Raw genomic sequence first — 25,818 nt, 5'->3', positions numbered from 1 at the left:
TCTGTATGAGAGTCTATATGAATGCATATGTGTGTCATAATGTATGTGTGTATGAGGGTGTGTGTGAGTCTGAGCAAGTGTGTGCATATGCGTGTGAGTGTATATATATTAGGTATCTGTATGAGAGTGAGAATGTGGGGTGTGCAAGTGTGTGTGCAGGGGTGAGGACATATGAGCGTGACTGTATATGTGACTGTGTCTGCATGAGGGAGTGTGCGCCTGTGAGTGTATTTGCATGATGGCACACAGGAGTGTGAGTGTGTGTGATTATGATTACATGTATAATTAGGTGTATGTCAGTGCATATATGTGTATGTACTTGTGTGTCTGTGTGAGGCTATGTGAGTGTGATCATGTGTGTGCATATGTATGTGAGTGTGTGTGTATATAATTGTGTGAATGAGGGTGTGTGTGAGCATGTGTGTGCATATGTATGGGAGTGTGTGTGTGTGTATGTAATTGTGTGTCTGTATGAGACAATGTGACCACACGTGTCCATATATGTGAATGTGGGAATGCATATATGTAATTGTGTGTGTGTATGAGGGTGTGTGTGATCATGTGTGTGCATATGTATGGGAGTGTGTGTGTATATAATTGTGTGAATGAGGATGTGTGAGCATGTGCGTGCATATGTATGGGAGTGTGTGTGAGTGTGTATATGTAATTGTGTGTATGAAGCAATGTGACCATGCGTGTCCATATATGTGAATGTGGGAATGCATATATGTAATCGTGTGTGTGTATGAGGGTGAGTGTGAGCATGTGTGCACGTATGTATGTGTGTGTGAGTGCATGCAATTGTGTGTCTGTATGAGGCAGTGTGACCATGTGTGTCCATATATGTGTGAGTGTGGGAATGCATGTATATGTCTGTATGAGGGTATGTGTGTGTTAGCATGTGTGTGCATATGTATGTGAATGTGTGTGAGTGTGTGTGTGTATGTAATTCTGTCTGCATGAGGCTGTGTGACTACGCATGTCCATATATGTGTGAGTGTGGGAATGCATATACGTACCTGTGTGTCTGCATGAGGGCCTGAGCATTGCAACTGTGTGACCATCACACATTGTGTGTCTGACAGTGTACATGTGTACAAAATTGGATCTCTGAGGCATGTGTATGACGGCATATGTGCATGACTATGTGGATGAGTGTACCTGCATGTCATCATGTGTCTGTAGGTGAGTGCATGTGACTGTGAGTGTGTGAGCATGTGTGTATGTGTGTGCATGCCTGCCGGTTTGTGTCGGTATGAAGGCGTTTGAATTGTGCAAACAGGTGTGATTATGGGAGCGTGTTGTGAGTTTGAGTGTGTGTATGTGAGTGTGCTTGTGACTGTGTGCCCATGGGAAGGTGTGTTTGAGTGTGTGTGAATACCTGTGTATGTGAGTGTCTGAGCGAGCGAGCGTGTGTGTGCAACTTGCATAAATCTGTCTGGCACCAGCAAAGTGGCTCAACAATCAATAGAGACAGAGGTCCCTTCCCTCCTATCAAGAGGTCCCTTGACCTGCTCCCTCCCCTCCAGCTTCACCCCTGTCCAAGGAGGCTGCTCCTGATCCCAGGATTCCACTGGGCGGGGGGTTGGGGAAGGGCGTCGCCTCCTTTCCTTTACAGGCATGACCAGGCGTGGCCTCCACCACTTATGCCCACTTCCCACAGGGCAGGACGTAGCCACTTGGACACACCATGCAGTCAGGGAGTCTGGGAAACATTCTCTTCTGGGGAAGAAGGGCTGGATGGACATTGGTGGACACTGGCTCTCCTAGCACAGCTGCCCAGGTACTCTGCAGCGTGGATATTTGTGAAACATTCAAAAGGCCCTGGTGACCAGGCGCGGTGGCTCACACCTGGAATCCCAGAACCGTGAGAGGCCAAGGCGGGCAGATCACGAAGTCAGGAGTTCAAGACCAGCCTGGCCAACATGGCGAAACCCCGTCTCTACTAAAAATACAAAAGATTAGCCGGGTATGGAGGCAGGCGCCTGTAATCCCAGCTACTCGGGAGGCTGAGGCAGGAGAATCTCTTGAACCCGGGAAGCGGAGGTTGCAGTGAGCTGAGATCATGCCACTGCACTCCATCCTGGGCGACACAGCAAGACTGGGTCTCAAAAAAAGAAAGAAAAGAAAGAAACCACTCCCAGACTCCCTGCCTGGGTGGGATCCTCTGATCAAGCCCTCAACACGCCTTGGGGCTTCTCTTCACAAGAAGTTTGCATTTGTTTGTGTGACTCTAGGCCTCCCCTTATTTTCTTGAACTCATCTGGTTTTGTTCATCTTTTTTTTTTGAGATGGAGTATCGCTGTGTCGCCCAGGCTGGAGTGCAGTGGTGCAATCTCGGCTCACCGCAAGCTCCGCCTCCCGGGTTCATGCCATTCTCCTGCCTCAGCCTCCGGAGTAGCTGGGACTACAGGCACCTGCCACCACGCCCAGCTAATTCTTTGTATTTTTAGTAGAGATGGGGTTTCACCGTGTTAGCCAGGATGGTCTCGATCTCCTGACCTCGTGATCTGCCCACCTCGGCCTCCCAAAGTGCTGGGATTACAGGCGTGAGCCACCGCGCCCGGCCTGGTTTTGTTCATCTTTATGTCTCCAGCATCCAGCACAATCCCTGGCATTACGGTCACGGCTCCATAAAAATGTCATGAACACATACAGAAGTGCATGCATGCATGAATCAATTAACGACGCATGACAAAGCAATCTCCCCATCCTGGAAACAGCTTCCCCTAGGGTGGGGGTGGGGTGCGGAGGCAGGGACAGCCAGTGATGTCACAAGAGGTGGCTGGGATGGAAGGTTCTGGAAGGTTGAATGGGGTAGAAGGCCTGTTGTGGAGGGAAACCACCCATCCTGCTGCCTCCCACCACCACCATCATCCTGGCTGGACAGAGAGGGTGACAGGGGCTGGGAAGGGGCAGCTCATGTTCAGGTTTCCAGGTGGGGCTACCTGTTTACTGTCTTTGCAGGAAGAAAACACCTGAGTGACCAGATGTCCCAGCTCCAGGTGCCTTGCCAGATGGCCAGAACCACACCTCTCGAAGAGTGACAGGTGCCAGTGGTATGGGAGAAGGGCATGCATTTTCTTTTCTTTTTTTTTGTGAGACAGGGTCTCACTCTTTCGCCCAGGCTATAGTGCAGTGGCATGATCTCAGCTCACTGCAACCTCTGCCTCCCAGGCTCAAACGATCCTCCCACCTCAACCTCCCAAGTAGCTGGGATTACAGACGCCCGCCACCATGTCCAGCTAATTTGTTTTTTTTTTTTTTTTTGAGACTGAGTCTCACTCTGGCGTGATCTCGGCTCACTGCAAGCTCCACCTCCTGGGTTCTTGCCAGTCTCCCGTCTCAGCCTCCCGAGTAGCTGGGACTACAGTCACCCACCACCACGCCCGGCTAATTTTTTGTATTTTTTTTAGTAGAGACAGGCTTTCACCGTGTTAGCCAGGATGGTCTCGACCTCCGATCTCGTGATCCACCTACCTCAGCCTCCCAAAGCGCTGGGATTACAGGCGTGAGCCACCGCACCCAAACCCTACATGGCCTTTTAAAATTGCGAAACATATAATGCATATAAAATAACACAAAACATACCTGTACGATTTAATGAATAACAATAAATATCTGTGTGCCCTTTTCACTTCGTGAAATCGAATATTACTAGTAACTTACAAGTCCTCTACCGCGCCCAGCCTGCATGCATTTTTGCACATCTGCTGGGGGTGAAATGATCATGTGATTTTTAACATGCAGTTCCCTGATGACCAAAGCTCCTGAGCATCTTGTCCAGGATTTATAGCCCATCCAGGCTCCTCTTTTTTTTTTTTTTTTTTTTTTTGAGGCGGAGTCTGGCTCTGTCGCCCGGGCTGGAGTACTGCGGCCGGATCTCAGCTCACTGCAAGCTCCGCCTCCCGGTTCACGCCATTCTCCTGCCTCAGCCTCCCGAGTAGCTGGGACTACAGGCACCCGCCACCTCGCCCGGCTAGTTTTTTTGTATTTTTTAGTAGAGACGGGGTTTCACCGTGTTAGCCAGGATGGATCCAGGCTCCTCTTTTGTGACCTGCCTGTTTACATTTTTCGTCATAAAACACTGGGTTGTTTACTTTTGTCTTTTAAATCCAGAGTTCTTGTCATACTCCGGATACTAATTTTATTTGCCCATTTTGCATTACCGTAAAGTAATACCTGAAGATGGGTAATTTATAAAGAAAAGAGGGGCCTGGTGCAGTGGTTCATGCCTGCAAATCCCAGCACTTTGGGAGGCCGATGTGGGGGGATTGCTGGAGGTCAGGAGTTCAAGACCAGCCTGGGCAATATGGCGAGGCCCCTAGCTCTACAAAAATAAAAATAAAAATAAATTAGCCAGGCATGGTGGCATGCACCTGTAGTCCCAGCTATCTGAGGGGAAGAGAGTTCCAGGCAGAGGGCTGGTGTAAGAACCACATGCATATTAGAGGGCTTCATTCACCAAAGCGTTTACTCAAGTTGTTGCCTGCTGTGTTCCTGCGCTCACTGATAGAAACATTTACAGTCCATAAAACATTACTGCAAATCTAGAATTCAGAACAACTGCTTGATTCTTGTATCGAGTACACTCTTTATCATGAACAAAATCGCACAATTTTCCTCCCTGAAAGCCACTGGAAAAATCAGCTTCAATAAATATCGACCAATCATTTGGCCTCCACTTCCCCCAGGGGACAAAGTTGACATTATCTGGGGACATTTTTGATTGGAATAAATTGATATTTAGAATTTGTGATTTTAGGCCAGGCGCAGTGGCTGACACCTGTAATCCCAGCACTTTGGGAGGCCGAGGCTGGTGGATCACCTGAGGTTGGGAGTTTGAGACCAGCCTGACCAACAGAGAGAAACTGTCTCTACTAAAAATACAAAATTAGCCAGGTGTAGGCCAGGCGCGGTGGCTCACACCTGTAATCCCAGCACTTTGGCAGGCCGAGGTGAGCGGATCACGAGGTCAGGAGATGGAGACCATCCTGGCTAACACGGTGAAACCCTGTCTCTACGAAAAATACAAAAAAATTAGCCGGGCGTGGTGGCGGGCGCCTGTAGTCCCAGCTACTCGGGAGGCTGAGGCAGGAGAATGGCGTGAACATAGGAGGCGGAGCTTGCAGTGAGCCGAGATCGCGCCACTGCACTCCAGCCTGGGTGATAGAGCAAGACTCCATCTCAAAAAAAAAAAAAAAAATTAGCTGGGTATGGTGGCCTGTAATCCCTGCTACTTGGGAGGCTGAGACACAAGAATTGCTTGAACCCAGGAGGTAGAGGCTGCAGTGAGCCGAGATTGTGCCACTGCACTCTAGCCTAGGCAACAAAACAAAACCCCATGTGATCTTAAGTCTGATTACTGATAAATGTTTTCTAAAGAGATGGCATTGATTTTACCACAATGAATGACAGCACCTGTTTTCCCACATTTTCATAATAGAAAATATTGTCAACTTTTTTGATCTTAGTTAACCTGAGAGGTGAAAACTGCATCATATTTTCTATTGTATTTCTCATAGGACTGAGTTTGAGCATGTTTTCTTCTCTTTAAAAGTCATTTTTTAGTTTCAGATACTTATCTGTTCATGTCCTTTGCCCACTTTCCCTTTGGGTTTTGGTCTTTTTCTGACTAACTCCTCAGGGTTCTTTACATATGAAGGAAATCAAGCTTTTATATTTTTGGATGTATTGTCCATATCTTTTCCTAATTTGTTGATCTCTTGATTTTTGTTTATGGTATTCTTTGCTATGTGGAAAATTTAAAAATTTTATGTAGCAAGATTTATCCTGTTTCTCCTTTAGGCCCTTTGAGTTTTCATATTAATACTACCTTTAAGAGAAGGTAAATGTGTGGTCCCATGAGAGTTTCTTTCCCTTGGGAGGCTTCAAAATGTTTTCTCACTCACAGAGTTGTGTATAAGCCCAGACTTTTTCTGTAAACTCACAGATTGAATACCCTCTGGGTTTTACAAATGCTCTATTATCTGGCATGCCGGCCACTCTCCTCTCCCCCCAGGCCCAAGACAGGCATGACCAATGGATCCCAGGATGCTAGGCAGACATGACCAGTGGAGAGAGGAGTTGGCCTCATACCTACAGCCCCTTTACCAATCCTGTTAAACTCCTGCTTTTTTGCCTTGCAGTACTGTGAAGCATGGTTTCTGCACACCTGGAATGACTGGAACCCCAACGATTCAAGAAGGAGCTAAAGATCTTGAAGTAGACATGAATAAAACAGAAGGTATATTGCACTAAAGAGTGCGTGGGAGAGAGACAGGCACATTGATTCCACAAAGGCTCTTTGCAGAGGAGTCTGGATCTAGAAAGATGTAGCTGTTCCTTGCCTGACCCTGCTGACCCCCACCCTCCACCCTTTTTTTTGAGACAGTGTCTTGCTCTGTCATGCAGGCTGGAGTGCAGTGGTGCAATCATAGCTCACTGCAGCCTTGACCTCCCATGCTCAAGTGATCCTCCTGTCTCAGCCCTCCAAGTAGCTGGGACTACAGGTGCACACCACCATGCCCAGCTCTGTATTTTTTTTGGAGAGACAGGGTTTTGCTTTGCTCCCCAGGCTGGTCTTGAACTCCTGGGCTCTAGCAATCCTCCCACCTTGGCCACCCAAAGTGCTGGAATTACAGGTGTGGGCCACCATGCCCAGCCTGGGGCCTATTTTCTACTCTTGATAAGGTGTTGAGGTAGCAGGGCCAGTGGTTCACTTAATTCAGAGCTCTGCTCTACTGGTCATGTGACACTGGGCAAGTCACTTGCTCTTTGGAGGCCTCATTTGCATATCTGAATGACAGGGGCATTGATAACAGCACCTGCCTGTCAGGATGGTGAGCCCAAGTGGATAAAGTACCCAGGAACCATCCATGTGGATATGGCATGGATATGATCATAGTGACTTATTAACATTAGGCTGTAGGCCAGGCGCGGTGGCTCACACCTGTAATCCCAGCACTTTGGGAGGCCAAGGCAGGCGGATCACGAGGTCAGGAGATGGAAACCATCCTGGCTAACACGGTGAAACCCTGTCTCTACTAAAAATACAAGAAGATTAGCCGGGCGTGGTGGCGGGCGCCTGTAGTCCCAGCTACTCCGGAGGCTGAGGCAGGAGAATGGCGTAAACCTGGGAGGCGGAGCTTGCAGTGAGCTGAGATCGCGCCACTGCACTCCAGCCTGGGAGACAGAGTGAGACTCCGTCTTAAAAAAAAAAAAAAAAAAAACCATTAGGCTGTAATCATTTTACTGCCAGAGCTAAAGTCAAGGGACATGGTGACATCATAGACAGCTTTGATACCAGTGGGCTGGAGGAGGTCCCCAAACGCCGGCAGGACCTCGAACCCAGCCATTGTCCAGGCTCTTGACACCATCGAGAGTGAATTCAAGAAACAAGTCAGAAAATAGTGAAAGTGGGCTGGGCGCAGTGGCTCATGCCTGTAATCCTAGCACTTTAGGAGGCCGAGGTGGGCAGATCACAAGGTCAGGAGTTCGAGACCATCCTGGGTAACACGGTGAAACCCTATCTCTACTAAAAAACACAAAAAATTAGCAGAGTGTAGTGGCAGGCGCCTGCAGTCCCAGCTACTCGGGAGGCTGAGGCAGGAGAATGGTGTGAACCCGGGAGGCAGAGCTTGCAGTGAGCCAAGATTGCGTCACTGCACTCCAGCCTGGGTGACAGAGTGAGACTACGTCTCAAAAACAAAACAAAACAAAACAAAACAAAAACAAAAAACTGAAAGTACTGAGGTTTATGGCAAATAAAAGTACTTGCATTGCAAAGTACACATTCAAGGAGAGGGAGTGCGGGAGTACTCAAAAGATAGCATCACGCACAAAGGAGTTTGGGGATGCTACCTTTATCGGTCCAAGGGGTGGAATATTCATCTAAATCCCTAGAAAATTGGCCGAGCACAGTGGTTCACATCTGTAATCTCAGCATTTTGGGAAGCTGAGGTGGGCAGATTGCTTGAGGCCAGGAATTCCAGACCAGCCTGGACAACATGATAAAACCCTGCCTCTTAAAACTACAAAAATTAGCCAGGTGTGGTGGCACATGCCTGGAATGTAGTGAGTCTCAACTCACTGCAACCTCTGCCTCCCAAGCTCAAGTGATTCTTGTGCCTTGGCCACCCAAGTAGCTGGCATTACAGGCATGAATCACCATGTCTGGCTAATTTTTTTTAACAAGGTGCCCCAAACTGGGTGTCTGAAACAACAGAAACATATTGTCTCACAATTCTAGAGGCCAGATTTCTGAGATGAAGGTGTGGGTAGTGAGGTTGCAGTGAGCCAAGATCGCCGTACTGCATTCCAGCCTGGGCAACAGAGTGAGACTCCATCTCAAAAAGTAATAATAATAGGCCAGGCATGGTGGTTCACGCCTGTAATCCCAACACTTTGGGAGGCCAAGGCGGGCGGATCGCCTGAAGTCGGGAGTTCGGGACCAGCCTGCCTAACATGGAGAAACTCCATCTCTACTAAAAATACAAAAGTAGCTAGGCGTGGTGGTGCATGCCTCTAATCCCAGCTACTTGGAAGGCTGAAGCAGGAGAATTGCTTGAACCCAGGAGGTGGAGGTTGCAGGGAGCCGAGCCTGGGCAAGAACAGCAAAACTTCATCTCAAAAACAAAAACAAAACAAAATAATAATAAAAAAAAATAAGATGGGGCCAGGTGCGGTGGCTCATGCCTGTAATCCCAGCACTTTGAGAAACTGAGAGAGGATTGTTTGAGCCCAGGAGTTTGAGATCAGCCTCAGAAACACTGTAGAACCCCATCTCTACAAAACATTAAAAAATAAAATTAGCTAGGCATGGTGGTGTTCGCCTGTAGTCCCAGTTATTTGGGAGGCTGAGGTGGGAGGATGGTTTGAGCCTAGGAGGTCAAGGTTGCAGTGAGCTGTGATTGTGCCAGTGCACTCCAGCCTGCTGACAGAGTAAGACTGTGTCTCCAGAAAAAAAAAAGAAAAAAGAAAAAGAAAAGAAAAAACAACAAAAAAAACAAAAAACAATGGACAGAACAAAGATAGCAGGACAGATGTGTGATAATATATAGTAAAATGCTAGCAGTTGTAGAATCTAGGTGTTGGGTAAGAAAGTGCTTGGTATACAATCCTTTCAACTTATTAAAATTTTTTTGGGGGGGAATGAAAAAATAAATAAAGAGAAAGGAAGCTTGTCCTGCCAGTGTTGACCACAGAACTTCACCCTAAAAGGGGATTAATTCAACTCTCAGCACCTTAGGTCCAAAAAGACACCAACCGCCCCCCCTCCAAAGTTGTTAAATAAATTAAAACATTTGCCACCCAACTCTGGTAACTATTTGCAGTTACTCCCAGGCTGTGGACCACCTGTCGAGATGGAGAAGTCCTTCTGAGGCTATCCAAACATGGACCGGGCCATGAGACCCCAATGACCATCCCTGAATTTTTTCGAGAGTCAGTCAACCGATTTGGAACTTATCCAGCCCTTGCATCCCTGAACGGCAAAAAGTGGGAAGTTCTGAATTTCAACCAGTACTACGAGGCTTGTCGGAAGGCTGCAAAATCCTTGATCAAGGTAAGATTCATTCATTCATTCTCCTTTGTTCAACCATTCATTCTGAATAGGTAATACACATACATACATGTGGTACAAAATTCACAGGGCACCAAAAGATACAAAGGTTAATTGGTGAAAAATTTCCCTCTGATTCATGAGCCTCAGACATCTAGTTCCTCTCCAAGGAAGCAGCCACCATTGTCAGTTTTTTTGTGTGTCCTTTTGGGAAATAGATTATGTATATATACATAAAATACAATTTTTTATATGCAAATTTTTACACACATAATAGCCTACTACACCCATGGTTCTGCATCTTGCATTTGTCCCTAACATACTATCTCTCTGTATTAGTTAGTTGCTGCTGCATAACAAATTATCCCAAAAACATACTGACTTGAAATGACAAACATTTATCATCTCACAATTTCTGTGGATTGAGAATTTAGGAGCTACTTTGAAATTGGGTGGTTCTGGCTCCAGGTCTCTCATGAGGTTGCAGCCAAGCTATCAGCTGGGGCTGTCTCATCTGAAGGCTCAACTGGGGCTGGAGGCTTTACTTCCAAACTTACTTACCTAGATGGCTGGTTGTTGCCAGGAAGTCTCAGCACCTCATTCCATGGCTTTCTCCACAGAATTGCTTGAGTGTCTTCACAGCATGGTTGCCAGTCCCCCCTAGAATGAACGAAGCAAAAGAGAGAGTTTAGGAAAAGGCTGGGGTCAGTGGCTCATGTCTGTAATCCTAGGGCTTTGGGACACTGAGGCAGGAGGATCACTGATCCCAGGAGTTCAAGACCAGCCTGGGCAACATAGACCCCAGTCTCAATAAAAATTTTAAAAATTAGCCAGGTGTGGTGGCACATGCCTGTAGACCCAGCTATCAGGAGGCTGAGGTGGGAGGATCACTTGAGCCTGGGGGGTTGAGGCTGCAGTGACTTGTGATTGCACCATCGCACTCCAGCCTGGGCAACAGAGTGAGATCGTGTCTTAAAGAAAAAAAAGAGAAAGAACCATGTGCTTGGGCTGGGTTTCTTCTTGGTGGCCCCACCCTCATACTATGTTGCTGTGGCTAGTTCATCTCTCCTGAAAGATGGTCTCCTTTAGCCATATTCTTAGTTCCGTGGAGCTGAAGGTCCCCCTCCTCCTCTAAATCTTGGAGACCTGACCAAGCATGGTGGCTCATGCCTGTAATCCCAGCACTTTGGGAGGCCAAGGTTGGCTGATCAAGGTCAAGAGGTCAAGAGTTTGAGACCAGCCTAGCCCACATGGTGAAACTCCATCTCTACTAAAAATACAAAAATTAGCCAGGTATGGTGGTGCACGCCTGTAATCCCAGCTACTCAGGAGGCTGAGGCAGGAGGATTGCTTGAACCCAGGAGGCAGAGGTTGCAGTGAGCCAAGATCGTGCCATTGCACTCCAGCCTGGGTGAAACTCCGTCTCAAAAATCAAACAAAAACAAAACTTGGAGACCAAAGTAAAAACAAAACCAAAAAGAAAAACAAACAAAACTACTTGGAGCCCCAAGTAGAAATTAATCAGTGTAATTATTATTAATAGGCATTAATAAAAACACACTGTGTCCACAATAAAGCCAGACTTTTGGTCACTGAAACACTTGGCGTCTCATCCTGAGGTACCAGCAGGCAAATGTCTTCCAAATGGTTCCTTTTCCCCCAAGAACAGCAGATCATTGCCAGCCGTGATCCCGTATGACTAAAAGAGCCGACAATGTTGGTTGGCAGTACCCAGAAGGATGCTCACTTTTGTTTCTGAGTTTCCTGGTTCATTCTCAGCCACATTCAGGACAAGCCTGTACCTTTACATGTGCAACTTTTTTTTATTTTTTGGGGGGACAGAGTCTCACTCTGTTACCCAGGCTGGAGTGCAGTGGTGTGATCTTGGCTCACTGCAGCCTTCACCTCCAGGTTAAGCAATTCTCCTGCCTCAGCTTTCCAAGTAGTTGGGACTACAGATGTGCGCCACCATGCCCGGCTAATTTTTTGTATTTTTAGTAGGACGGGGTTTCACCATGTGGGCCAGGCTGGTCTCGAACTCCTGACCTAAGAGATCCACCCGCCTCGGCCTCCCAAAGTGCTAGGATTACAGATGTGAGCCACCACACCCGGCCCTACAAAAATAAATTTTTAAAAAATTAGACTCAGTGGAGCAGGCCCATAGTCCCAGCTACTCAGGAGGCTGAGGTGGGAGGATTGATGGAGCCTAGGAAGTCGAGGCTGCAGTGAGCTATGATCACCCACTGCACTCCAGCCTGGGCAAAAGAGCAAGACCCTGTTTCTTTTTCTTTTTTTGTCGCCCAGGCTGGAGTGTAATGGCGCAATCTGGGCTCACTGCAACCTCTGCCTCCCGGGTTCAAGCAATTCTCCTGCCTCAGCCTCCCAAGTTGCTGGAATTACAGGCGTGTGCCACCATGCCTGGCCAATTTTCTGTATTTTTAGTAGAGATGGGGTTTTCACCACATAGGCCAGGCTGGTCTTGAACTACCGACCTCAGGTGATCCACCCACCTCGGTCTCCCAAAGGGCTGGGATTACAGGCGTGAGCTACCATGCCCGACCTACATATGCAACTTATCACCACTATCTGATATCATTCATTGAATACTTTCATTAAAAATAAAAACAGGGCCAGGCACAGTGGCTCATGCCTGTAATCCCAGCACTTTGGGAGGCTGAGGCGGGCAGATCACGAGTTCAGGAGATCGAGACCATCCTGGCTAACACGGTGAAACCCCGTCTCTACTAAAAATACAAAACATTAGCCAGGCGTGGTGGCGGGCGCCTGTAGTTTCAGCTACTCAGGAGGCTGAGGCAGGAGGATAGCGTGAACCCAGAAGGCAGAGCTTGCAGTGAGTCAAGATCGCGCCACTGCACTCCAGCCTGGGCGACAGAGCGAGACTCCGTCTCAAAAAACCCAAACAAACAAACAAACAAAAAAACAATATTACACCTCAGATTTTAGGCTCAACACTGTCTCCCACTCCGTGTGGCTACTTTTGTTTTGTTTTGAAACAGGGTCTCACTCTGTTGCCCAGGATGGAGTGCAGTGGTATAGTCATAGCTCACTGCAGCCTCGAACTCTAGGGCTCAAGTGATCCTCCTGCCTCAGCTGCCCAAGTAGCCGGGATGACAAGGGTGAACCACCATGCCTGGCGAACTTTTCTACTCTTTTGTAAAGAGAGGGGTCTCACTGTGTTGCCCAGGCTGGTCTTGAACTTCTGACCTCAAGCAATTCTCTCACCTCAGCCTCCCAAAGTGCTGGGATTACAGGTGTGAACCACCACGCCCGGCCTCCATGTGACTACATTTGACTCTAACGTCACATATCCTAATGATGTAACATCTCCGTGTTTATGTTTTGTTTTTCTGTTTTTTTCCTTCCCAGCTGGGCTTGGAGCGTTTCCACGGAGTTGGCATCCTGGGGTTTAACTCTGTGGAGTGGTTTATCACTGCTGTTGGTGCCATCCTAGCCGGGTAAGGTCATTGGCTTGGTTCACGGTGAGGATTAAGGAGCCGTTACCCTGGGCCTGGGACCCCTGGGCTTGTTTGGTGTGAGATGCAAACAGGAATTTTGGATGAACGCCCTGGTTAGCAGGCAGGATAGATACACGAACAAATTATTCTGATCACAGGTCCTACGCAATAACACCCATTAGACCAGCGGTCTCAGACCTCTCGGTTTTCTTCAGCTGCAGAACTTTTTGCAGACAAAATAATAATCACAGCATTTAGAGGCTTCTGATTATGTGCAGAAGCATCGTGCTCCGTGTGTACGATCCTGGAAGACCTCACGACAGCAATGTGAAGTGGGTCCTATCATCCCCTATCTACAGATGAGGGAACTGAGGCTCACACAGCCAGTGGCAGTCGAGTCAGCACTCTGCTCTAAAATTTTTTAAAAAAAACTTTTAAAACCCCACAAAATGGCCAGGCACGGTGGTTCATACCTGTAATCCCAGCACTTCGGGAGGCCAAGGTGGGCAGATCACCTGAGGTCCGGAGTACCAGACCGGCCTGGCCAACATGGCGAAACCCCATCTCTACTAACAAAATACAAAAATTAGCTGGGTGTGGTGGCGGGTGCCTGCAATCCCTGCTACTTGGAAGGCTGAGGCAGGAGAATTGTTTGAACCCAGGAGGTGGAGATTGCAGTGAGCCGAGATCATGCCACTGCACTCCAGCCTGGGTGACAGAGCAAGACTCTGTCTCAAACAAACAAACAAACAAACAAAAAATAGCTCCTAAACACACATGCACACACACAAATAAAAGAGGGAATTCCTCTAGTTACATTACCTGGGAGTTAGGGAGGGGCTGGGATATCCCGACATTAACCTCCTATGACTCTGACTGTGTTTTGTTCACCTCTGGGGTCTGGTTTACCAGGTTACTCAGTATTTAAATAAATGACGAGAACCCGGTCCAGATGCTACCATACCAGTGGGGTTTTTCTGTTTGTCTGCTTTGGGGTTTTTGTGAGACAGAGTCTCGCTCTGTCACCCAGGCTGGAATGCAGTGGTGCAATCATAGCTCACTGTAGCCTTGAAGTCTTGGGCTCATGCGATCCTCCCACTTCAGCCTCCAGAGTAAGTGGGACTATGAGCACACACCACCACACCCGGCTAATTTCTTTCTTTCTTTCTTTTTTTTTTTTGGGGGGGGATATGGTTTCTTGCTATGTTGCCCAGGCTCTAATCATGAAAAAAAAAAAAAAAAAAAAAAAGTAAAAATAAAATACTGATTTCTTTTTGAGCTGGTAATTCTACCTTTGGGAGTTTTTACTTAAAGAAACAAAACCAAAACATGAGAATATATTTTGGCTTATGCACAAAGATGCTTCTTGGAAGTGCTATTAGTGATGGCAAAAAGTCAGGGACGACCTAAGTAAAAGTCAGGGACAACCTAAGTGTCCCACAGCTGGGGATTAAACCATGAGACACCTTCTGGATGGGATTCTGGGTAATATTTTGAAATGATGGCTCTGAAGAGCACATTTTAAACATTTTTGATGTCAGAGGCGACAAAGCAGGTATCAAAATCTTTATACACTGTATGGTTACAACTGTGCTTAACATTTAAAATACCAGGCCAGGCACGGTGGCTCACACTTGTAACCCCAGCACTGTGGGAGACGGAGGCGGGCGGATCACGAGGTCAGGAGATGCAGACCATCCTGGCTAACACGGTGAAACCCCATCTCTACTAGAAATACCAAAAAATTAGTCAGGTGTGGTGGCAGACACCTGTAGTCCCAGCTACTCAGGAGGCTGAGACAGGAGAATGGCGTGAACCCAGAAGGCGGAGTTTGCAGTGAGCCGAGATCACACCACTGCACTCCAGCCTGGCCAACAGAGCGAGACTCCGTCTCGGAAAAAAAAGAAAAATTAAAATACCAATGATTAATATAGCAATTATTGCTGGTCACTCTTACCCATATGATATCATTGACTGTTCATGGTAGCCCTTTGAGGTAGGTGCCATCATGATCCCGAGTAATAATGATGGTGACCATAATCTGGAACCCATCGAGGTTAAGTGGCTTCCCCAGAATCACGCCGTGGTTGGCTAAAGACCCTGAGACCTGAACTCATTTGTTCGAGTCAAGATTAATAATAACAACAGCAACGACAACAGTAGCAGCAGCCACAGCTATGAAAAAATTGAGAGGCTGGGCACAGTGACTCATGCCTGTAATCCCAGCACTTTGGGAGGCTGAGGTGGGAAGATTGCCTTAGCCCAAGAGCTCAAGACCAGCCTAGGCAACATGGCAAGATTCTGTCTCTAAAAAAAAAAAAAAGAAAAAGGTGCTTTTAAAATTAGCCAGGCATGGTGGTGTGTGCCTGTAGTCCCAAATACTTGGGAAGCAGAGGTGGAAGGATAGCTTGAGCCCAAGAAGTTGAGACTGCAGTGAATTATGATCACACCACTGCACTCCAGCCTGGGCAACAGAGTGAGACTCTGTCTGTAAAAAAAAAATAGAAAGAAAGAAAAGAAAAAGAGAGAGAGAGAAGGAAGGAAGGAAGGAAGGAAGGAAGGAAGGAAGGAAGGAAGGAAGGAAGGAAGGAAAAGAAATTGAGGGTGGTGACTAGAAATAAATATTAACGTTAGTTATATCTCATCATTGAGACTAAGAACACCCTAATATGTTATATTCTATTTTCCAAATTTTTATGAGCATATACTACCCCGTCTTACAGAGAGTTGAAATATATATAATATATAATATATATTCTTTCTTCCTTCCTTCCTAATAGTAATACTATATATAGTATAGATAATATTATATATATAATATATATATATATATTTTGTCTCACAGGGCTGTTATGAAGATTCAATAAGAGATTCAATAAGATTCAATAACCCTTAGCACAGCGCTTAGCAAATAGTATGTGCTTAAGAACGGTGATGAGAGTAACCATCTCAAATAATCATAACGTGCTTCATTCCCTGACATATTAAAAGCACAACAACTAGATCAACAGAGCAGAGAGCAAGAAATAGCTCCATGCATACATGGTCACTGGTTTCCAACAAAGGCAGCAGAGTAATCCAGTGGTGATGGACCAACTGGATATTTTTATGGAAAAATAAATCAGCCCTGATCCCTACCTCACATAATATATATATAATATATAATATGTAAATTATATATAATATATAACATATAATATATATTTTATATATAGAGAGAGAGAGGCCTGGTGTGGTGGCTCATGCCTGTAATCTCAGCACTTTGGGAGACTGAGGCAGGCGGGTTACCTGAGGTCAGGAGATTGAAACCAGCCTGACCAACATGGAGAAACTCCATCTCTACTGAAAAAAAACACAAAATTAGCCGGGCGTAGTGGTGCATGTCTGTAATCCCAGCTACTTGGGAGGCTGAGGCAGGAGAATCACTTGAATCCAGGAGGCAGAGGTTGCAGTGAGCTGAGATTGTGCCATTGCACTCCAGCTTGTACAACAAAAGTGAAACCCTGTCTCAAAAAAAAAGGAATATATATATAATATACACTATTATATATAATAGTATATACTATTATATATAACATATGTAATAATATATAGTATATAATTATATATGATTATAATATGTAATTATTACATATATTATATAATATATATAATATAAATAATATAATACATATTATATAATATATTTGATATACAGAGAGAGAGGTGGAGTCTTGTCACCCAGGCTGCAGGGCAGTGGTGTGATCTTGGCTCACTGCAACCTCTGCTTCCTGGGTTCAAGTGATTCTCCTGCCTCAGCCTCCCAAGTAGCTGGGACTACAGGCATGTGCCACCGTATCTGGCTAAATTCTGTATTTTTTGTAAAGATGGAGTTTCTCCATGTTGGCCAGGCTGGTCTCAAACTCCTGACCTCAGGTAATCCACCTGCCTCTGTCTCCCAAAGTGCTGGGATTACAGGCGTGAGCTACTGTGCCCAGCCCAGAATAAATTTTAATAAAGAGATCTGTCCCCGTTTTAGGACTGAATGGTAAGAAAGTGTCATGCAGTGATTGGGCTGTGGTGCCACATCAGACCCAAGTTCAAATCTTGGGTTGTCTGTTATTTTGTGTTCTGTATGAATGAGCAGGAAAGCACACACCTCCATGCCTCACAGGGCTGTTATGAAGATTCAATAAGAGGATGCTTCATAAACCCTTAGCACAGCGCTTAGCAAATAGTATGTGCTTAAGAACTGTGATGAGAGTAACCATCTCAAATAATTATAACGTGCCTCATTCCCTGACATATTAAAAGCACAACAACTAGATCAACAGAGCAGACAGCAAGAAATAGCTCCATGCATACATGGTCACTGGCTTCCAACAAAGGTAGCAGAGTAATCCAGTGGTGCTGGACCAACTGGATATTTGTATGGAAAAATAAATCAGCCCTGATCCCTACCTCACATCATACGCAAAAATTAAATTGAGATGGATTACAGACCAAATCATGCAAGTCAAATTCTAAAGCTTCTAGAAAAAGGAAAGCATGGAATGGTTTCACAACCTGGGGGTAGCGAAAGATTTCTTATACAGGACACAGAGAGCAAAAAGCATAAGAGAAAAAATGGCCAAATAGGACTTTTTATTAGCATTAAAAAGTCTACTTATTAAAAGACACCAATAAGATGAACAGTTGCTGAGCATGATGGCTCAGGCCTGGAATCTCAGCACTTTGGGAGGCAGGGGCAGGTGGATCACTGGAAGCCAGGAGTTTGAGACCAGCCTGGGCAACATGGCGAAACCCCTTCTCTACAAAAAATACAAAAATTAGCCAAGTGTGGTAGTGCATGCCTGTAATCCCAGCTACTCAGGAGGCTAAGGCAGGAGAATTGCTTGAATCCAGGAGGCTGAGGTTGCAGTGAACTGAGACTGCACTACTGCATGCCAGCCTGGGTGACAGAACTAGACCCCATCTTAAAAAAACAAAAACAAAAACAAAAAAAAGATGAACAGGCAAACTGTATACTTGGGAGAAAATATTCTTAAACCTCAAATTTCTGACAAAGGACTGGTATCTAAGATATATAAGGGAATTCTGTAACTCAGTAATAAAAAGGCAAAAAAAAAAAAAAAATTGAAAGGGGCAAAAGATTTCAACAGAAATGCCACAAAGGAAAGTAGCCAAAAGGCAGGTGTAAAGATGCTCAATGTCATTATCCATTGGGAAATGCAAATTAAAAGCAAAAGAGGATGCCACTTGCAAGCACAAAAGGCCATGAATGATGGGAACAGGAGCTGAGTGAGAAGTTCGAATCCTAGGTCTAACACCTACTTGCTGTGTAATCTTGAGTAACTTCACTGCCGAGTCCTTGTTTTTCTCATCTGTAAAATGGGGTGTTCTAAGTGTTCCATGACCTGTTGTCATAGTGACATCATAGGAGCTGTCACTCTTATCATCATTGTCGTTTTTGTTGTCTTCATCGTTAAGTTGGGGAGGGAGGGAAGCTGGTGCTGTGGCTGCAAACTTAAGAACTTGCCTGCAAACCTTTCCTCTCTCTTGACCTTCCAGACCATTCTGCCTTTAAGGTGTGTCTGGATGCACACACGAATGTGTTTTCTTTTCCCAGGGGTCTCTGTGTTGGTATTTATGCCACCAACTCTGCCGAGGCTTGTCAGTATGTCATCACTCATGCCAAAGTGAACATCTTGCTGGTTGAGAATGATCAACAGTTACAGAAAATCCTTTCGGTAACCCCCTACCCAGCAAACCCCTACCCACTGCCTGCCAAAGTCACCCAGGGGGACCTCAGGGCTCTAGGCAAGTGTTCTTTTTCCCCCAGGTAAATTCTAATGAGGGCCATTAGAATAAGGCCATACATCGGTTCAGCAAGAGTCCTCCATGACCTCATTAGTATACGTGGTGAAGCTGATGTTTGGAGAAGCAGAGTGAAGTGGAGGAGTTTGATTTCCAATTCATATTAACTTAGTTTAATATTCAACCTCCATTTCTTTTCTTTTCTTTTCTTTTTTTTTTTTTTTTCGAGACGGGGTCTCACTCTGTCCCCAGGCTGGAGTGCAATGTCCTGATTGTAACTCACTGTAGCCTTGAACTTCTGGTCTCAACTGATCCTTCTGCCTCAGTCCTCCAAGTAGCTGGGACTACGAGCATGTACCACCATGTTGGGCTAACTTTATTTTTTCCGAGACGGAGTCTCGCTCTGTCACCCAGGCTGGAGTGCAGTGGCGCGATCTCGGCTCACTGTAAGCTCTGCCTCCTGGGTTCACGCCATTCTCCTGCCTCAGCCTCCTGAGTAGCTGGGACGACAGGCACCCGCCATCACGCCTGGCTAATTTTTTTGTATGTTTTAGTAGAGATGGGGTTTCACCATGTTAGGGAGGATGGTCTCGATCTTCTGACCTCGTGATCCACCTGCCTCGGTCTCCAAGTGCTGGGATTACAGGTGTGAGCCACTGCGCCGGGCCCGGGCTAACTTTTAAAACATTTTTTGGACCAGGTGTGGTGGTTCACACCTGTAATCCAGGCACTTTGGGAGGCCAAGGCAGGCAGATCACCTGAGGTCAGAAGTGTGAGAACAGCACAGCCAACATGGTGAAAATCCATCTCTACCAAAAAATACAAAAATTAGCTAGGCGTGGTGGCATGCACCTGTAGTCCCAGCTACTAGGGAGGCTGTGGTGGGAGGATCGCTTGAACCTGGGAGGTGGAGATTGCAGTGAGTCAAGATTGAGCCACTGCACTCTAGCCTGGGCGACAGAGTGAGATCCTGTCTCAAAACAAACAAACAAACAAAAACCATTTTTTTTTTTTGTAGAGACAGGGTCTTGATATGTTGCCCAGGCTGCTCTTGAACTTCTGGCCTCAATTGATCCTTCTGCCTCAGCCTCCCAAAGTGCTGGGATTATAGGAATGAGCCCCCATGCATGGCCTTAAGCCCCCACGTAAAAATATTTATCTATTATTTTATATACATCCCACTGCTAATTATTTTTTCTTTTGGAAGTGTGATGATTTCAAGCCTGTGCTTCTATATAATTTTCTTCATTTCTTGTCATTGTCTTCATTTCTAGATGCTTTTGTTGTTCTCTTCTATTTCTTGCCTAAGTTCTATCCCTTCCTGTTTCACTTTTTTCTAGTGTCCTGCTGTCTCTTCCCTGAGTGCTTGTATGTTTGCTTTGTGTTCTTTCTTTCTAGCTGTGTTTGCTTCATTACATTTTTAGTTTTATGTTGGAATGTTTGGTTACAATTTTCTTTTGCATTGTGTTGAAATTATCCAGTGAGTTTTCTTTGTGTACAGTGAAATTTGGCTCCTGTGTTACTTTTTTTTTTCATTGTAGTGTCTTTGTATGGCTATTGTGGAAACTTTAAATTTCCCACATGTTTGAATGAGTTGCAGTTTGCTGATTCAGCTTTTGGCAGGAGGGTCCTGGAGAGGAGAGGAGTCCTTGGGAGGGGTGAGCCTAGATGGCTAGGTTCATCATTCAGCTCAAGGACCACTGTGACTGTTTCTTGAATACATGATTTCATGACTCTGAGTCACTCATTTCTTCACTTTTTAACATCTCTGGAATCGAGATGTGTCTTTTCATTCTCTGATCACTACTGACCATATGTTTTCTTTCATTTTACTATCTCCAAAATTTGGGTACAGTTTCCAGATTCAATGAAATCCTAGCTAGACTCAGCAAAATATAACATTTTCTGCTGCCTGGCTTCCTTTGACTCTTAATTCCTGACTTGGTTCAGTAACGACAGACCTCTACCTCTGGCCTGGAGCTTTTAAAAATTATTTTCTTTCTTATTCTTCTTCTTTTTTTTTTGAGACAGTCTCACTGTGTCGTCCAGGCTGGAGAGCAGTGGTATCATCTTAGCTTGGCTTACTACAACCTCCACCTCCCAGGCTGAAGCAACTCTCGTGCTTCAGCCTCCCAAGTAGCTGGGACTACAGGTGCACACCACCACACCTGGCTAATTTTTGCATTTTTTTGTAGAGACGGGATTTTGCCATGTTAGCCAGGCTGCTCTTGAACTCCTGGCCTCAAGTGATCCAATGGCCTTGGCCTCCCAAAGTGCTGGGATTACAGGCATGAACCACCGCTCATAAAATTACTTTCTTAAGTGATGCATCTGTGATTCCCAAAACTCATGTCATACCTGTTTGCCCTCTTCTTAGCAGAACACACTATGGGGTGGGTGCTGGTGGGTGGGCGGGATCCTTCTTCCATCTGGGAATGCTGGCTTAATTTGAGTTTTCCATAACTGGAAAATGCCACATACACAACCTTCCCCTCTACACCCACCTGGCTGCTGTGGATTTCTGTCCTGATTCTAGGAGGTCCAGCCTTAAGTGAATAAAGAAATATCTGAATTATTTCTGACTCCTAGTTTCATTGAAAGTGAAGTCTGTGGAGGATTTATTGTTCCAGTTGCTATGTCTAGAAGATTCAAAACCAGGTTCCTGACATGCTCCTTTCAAATTGGATGCCCAGCTCCACTTGGAGATCTTTGATCTGGGGAAGTAATCACAGATCCTCCTCTGTTTAAACCCTCTAAATCTCTTGCGGTTTTCTGTTGGAGTTAAATAAACTCCAAACTCCTCATCTTTGCCTCCAAGCCTCCCCTGATCTGGGCCTCACCATTCTTTCATGCCCCCTCCCCTATCATACTGTCTTGGGTCCCCACTCTGGCCATCCTGGACTTTTTATATCCCTCAGACATCCCAAGCTGTTGCCTGCCCCAGGCTCCTTGAATGTCTGTTTCTTCTTCCCTCTGGAAAACTTGTCCAGCTGCTATACGGGCTTCTGCCATCTCTTCTCGCCATTGCCTGCCAGAGGCATGGCTATAATTAGCAAACTGGATGTTGCAAGTAACTTTTTCATTGGATTGGCTAGAAGTGTCATAGACAGACCCCTCTCCCTTTCTTTGGCATGAACAGAGTATAAGAATCTTGCAGGTTGCCTGATCCTTACCATGGTAGGTATGGGTAGAGGGCTCTACACTTGTCCAGGTTCCAGCCAACTTCATAGAGGATTTTTGTTGCCTGACTCCAACTAAAAGGTTAGCTAAATCTGGGCTGCAAGGTGCAAAGTCCTGGAAAAGGAAGAGCGGGAGGGACTTCCTTTAGCTCATCAACCAGGATCCACAATTCTGTGTAGCATAATTCGGTCAGAGATGTGTTTCTCAGGCAGATTGCTGTCATCCTCTACCTCCTCTACCTACACTGTTGGAAGCTAGTGATATGGACTACAAAGAATCCAGGAGTCCTGAAACCAGGTCATTTGGGGTCAGTCAAGACCAATAGCAGCGTTTTATAGTGTGGGCAGGGGAAGAAAAGAGGCCGGGCACAGTGGCTCACGCCTGCAATCCCAGCACTTTGGGAGGCTGAGGCAGGTGGATCACCTGAGGTCAGGTGTTCGAGACCAGCCTGACCAAAATGGTGAAACCCCGACTCTACTAAAAATATAAAAATTAGCTGGGTATGGTGGCACATGCCTGTAATTCCAGCTACTCAGGATGCTGGGGTGGGAGAATGGCTTGAATCCGGGAGGCAGAGGTTGCAGTAAGCCGCGATTGCGCCAATGCACTCCAGCCTGGGCAACAGAGCAAGATTGTGTCTCAAAATAAAAAAATTTTTAAAAAAGGCTGGAGTTGCTGGAGAGAGCTTAGGACATCCAACCCAGCTTTAGTCTTTCCCAGGGCTGGGTTGCCATGAAGCCCACAGAGAACTTTCTTTCAGATTCCACAGAGCAGCCTGGAGCCCCTAAAAGCCATCATCCAGTACAGACCGCCAATGAAGGAGAAGAGCAACTTGTACTCTGTAAGTGTGGGAGGTGGGCACTGGGGAAAGGGGAGGGCGGGGCCTTGCAAGAAAAGTGGGCGTGGCCTAAGGAAGTGCAAGGTGAGCAGAGGGAGGAGGTGGGACCTGGCAAGGGTGGGAACTCTCAAAGGAAGTAGGTGGGGACTCTCAAAGGAAGTGAATGGTGAGGAAAGGAAGTGGGTGTGGCCTTTCAAAGAAAGTGGGAGGTAAGCAGAGATGCAATGGGGCCTCACAAATGTGGTAGGTGGGGCTTTGCAAAGGGCTGTTGGTGGGGCTTCATAAATGTAGTGGCTGGGGCTTTGCAAAGGGAAGTGGGTGGGGCTTCCCAAAGGTAGTTAAGTGGGGCTTTGCAAAGGTAAGTGGGTGTGGCCTTTGCAAAGGGAAATGGGAGGTGAGCAATGCGTGGGGGCCTCGTAAAAGGAAGTAGGTGGGACCTTTGGGACACATTTTTCCCTTCTGGCATGAAGAGACTGATTAATGAACAGTATCTGTTCCAACTAATTACTGCTGGGCTGAACAAATCACCGCCAAAACTGGTGGCTAAAAAAAAGAAATCGGTCATTTTGTTATTTTTTTCCCAAGAACATTAAGATAAACAATATACTAAAAAGTTGAAAATTATGTGTTAAAACTAACATTAAGTTTAAATATTTTATTTATACCCAAGCCAAAATTTATTATAACTATTTTCCTGGCTTTAACAGATGCAAAATCATTGATAGTATTTTTACTAAAACCATCAACCATTTAAAAATATGCATATAGGGATTTAAATTTTTCCTTTTGCCGCAAGCTCCAGTATGGCTAGGATCCAACAGCTCTGTCGCAGCCTGTCTTTATGTAAAATTTTGATATGTATTCATCACGGATGTTTTTTGCTTTAATAGTTACTTTTAAAATACTGTTCATTAAAACATTATTTATCTTAAGCTGGGCATGATGGCACATGCCTGTAATCCCAGCTACTCAGGAGGCTGAGGTGGGAGGATCACTTGAGCCCAGGAGTTCGAGATCAGTCCAGGCAACACAGCAAGACCCCATCTCAAAAAATAATAAACAAATAAGCAAATTTGCTAAACTAAAATATCATTGATCCTGATTACCAAGGTTTTTTTTTTTTGCGTCCCCTTGGTATTGTGCTGTAAGCAAGGATTCTGGTTTTCATCTTAGTCCCAGCCCTGTAGCTGGGGTGCAGCCAGCATCTTTCTCCATCTCTTTATGGTTTTTCCATATGGCCTCTCTAGCATGGTCACTTCAAGATTGCTGGGGACGGGCACGGTGGCTCATGTCTGTAATCCCAGCATTTTGGAGGCCAAGGCCGGTTGATCACGAGGTCAGGAGTTCAAGACCAGCCTGGCCAACATGGTGAAACTCTGACTTGACTAAAAATACAAAAATTGCCAGGCGTGGTGGCACACAACTGTAATCCCAGCTACTCAGGAGGCCGAGGCAGGAGAATCGCTTGAACCCGGGAGGCGGAGGTTGCAGTGAACCGAGATCACGCCACTGCACTCCAGCATGGGCGACAGAGCGAGACTCCATCTAAACAACAACAACAGAAAGATTGCTGGACTTACTTGGTGGCTGAGGTCTTTATAGAGAATATCTTGAGAGAGAGCATGTGTGCCAGGTGGAAGCTGTCTCACATTTTATGACCTAGTCTTGGAAGTCACATAACATTGCTCCCGTCATCATTTGCCCATCAAGGCCAAGCCAAAGATCTGCCAGGGATCAAGGGATAGGGACACAGACACCACGGCTTACTAAGGGAGAGGCAAAGTCCCTAAAGAATGTGTGACATTATACATGTTGTCACAATCATTTTTGGAAAATATATTCTGCTGCAGCATCTTTTGGAGCCAGAAAATGTTTGCTTGCAGGCAACAGAGATCTACTTAAGCCAAAGAATACTTTTATTATTGATTTTAGTTTGCTTTTTTTTTTTTTTTTTTTTTTTGAGATGGAGTCTTGCTTTGTCGCCCAGGCTGGAGTGCAGTGGCGTGATCTCGGCTCACTGCAAGCTCCGCCTCCCGGGTTCACGCCATTCTCCTGCCTCAGCCTCCAAGTAGCTGGAACTACAGGCGCCCACCACCACGCCTGGTTAATTTTTTGTATTTTTAGTAGAGACGGGGTTTCACCGTGTTAGCCAGGATGGTCTCAATCTCCTGACCTTGTGATCTGCCCGCCTCGGCCTCCCAAAGTGCTGGAATTACAGGCGTGAGCCACCGCTCCCGGCCTGCTTTTTCTTTTTTGAGACAGAGTCTCCCTCTGTCACCCAGGCTGGAGTGCAGTAGTGTAATCTTGGCTCACGGCAACCTCCACCTCCTGGGTTCAAGTGATTCTCCTGCCTCAGCCTCCCGAGTAGGTGGGATTACGGGCACCCACCACCATGCCTGGCTAATTTTTTGTATTTTTTTTTAGTAGAGAAGGGGTTTCTCCATGTTGGCCAGGCTGGTCTTGAACTCCTGACCTCAAGTGATCCACCTTCCAAAGTGCTGGGATTACAGGTGTGAGCCACTGCTGTTGTTTTATTTTAAAGGATATATTGAGTTATCTTACAGAAACCAGGGCAAGAGGCTTGTGAGAGACCATGAAAAATTCCTTCTAATTTCCATGAGATTAGGCTCTCAAACCCATTGCTCCAATCAGAAGGAACTGGAAGTCATGGAGTTTACTTTGGTTTTCCCTCCATGCAAGTGGGAGAAATGAACCTTTCTGGCCAGCCAAAATTCATCAGCTTTCATGCTTTTCAGAAAACACAAATGTCCATATTAACACCAGAACAATGACTAAGACAACCAGTTAGAATTACAGACTTTTCAGGAGATCAAGACCATCCTGGTTAACATGGTGAAACCCCATCTCTACGAAAAATACAAAAATTACCTGGGCGTGGTAGCACATGCCTGTAGTCCCAGCTACTCAGGACGTTGAGGCAGGAGAATCGCCTGAACCCAGGAGGC

The 25,818-nt window shown here is 46.0% G+C and overlaps 1 protein-coding gene across 1 annotated transcript in view; it reads left to right on the top strand.

Moving 5' to 3' along the window:
* The first annotated feature begins 6,180 nt into the window (after positions 1-6,180).
* Positions 6,181-25,818, top strand: part of ACSBG2 (acyl-CoA synthetase bubblegum family member 2) — an 85,248-nt gene continuing 65,610 nt past the window's right edge. Inside the window, exons 1-5 of the mRNA XM_031934727.1 lie at positions 6,181-6,247; positions 9,336-9,565; positions 12,950-13,038; positions 18,647-18,767; positions 22,775-22,855. Coding sequence (XP_031790587.1) covers positions 6,181-6,247; positions 9,336-9,565; positions 12,950-13,038; positions 18,647-18,767; positions 22,775-22,855 — 588 coding nt within the window. The remainder of the gene's footprint in view (positions 6,248-9,335; positions 9,566-12,949; positions 13,039-18,646; positions 18,768-22,774; positions 22,856-25,818) is intronic.

Source organism: Piliocolobus tephrosceles, chromosome 21 (assembly GCF_002776525.5).
Source record: "Piliocolobus tephrosceles isolate RC106 chromosome 21, ASM277652v3, whole genome shotgun sequence".
Lineage (NCBI taxonomy): Eukaryota > Metazoa > Chordata > Mammalia > Primates > Cercopithecidae > Piliocolobus > Piliocolobus tephrosceles.
The sequence above is the reverse complement of the archived record's forward strand: the minus strand, read 5'-3'. Positions and strand labels throughout refer to the sequence as shown.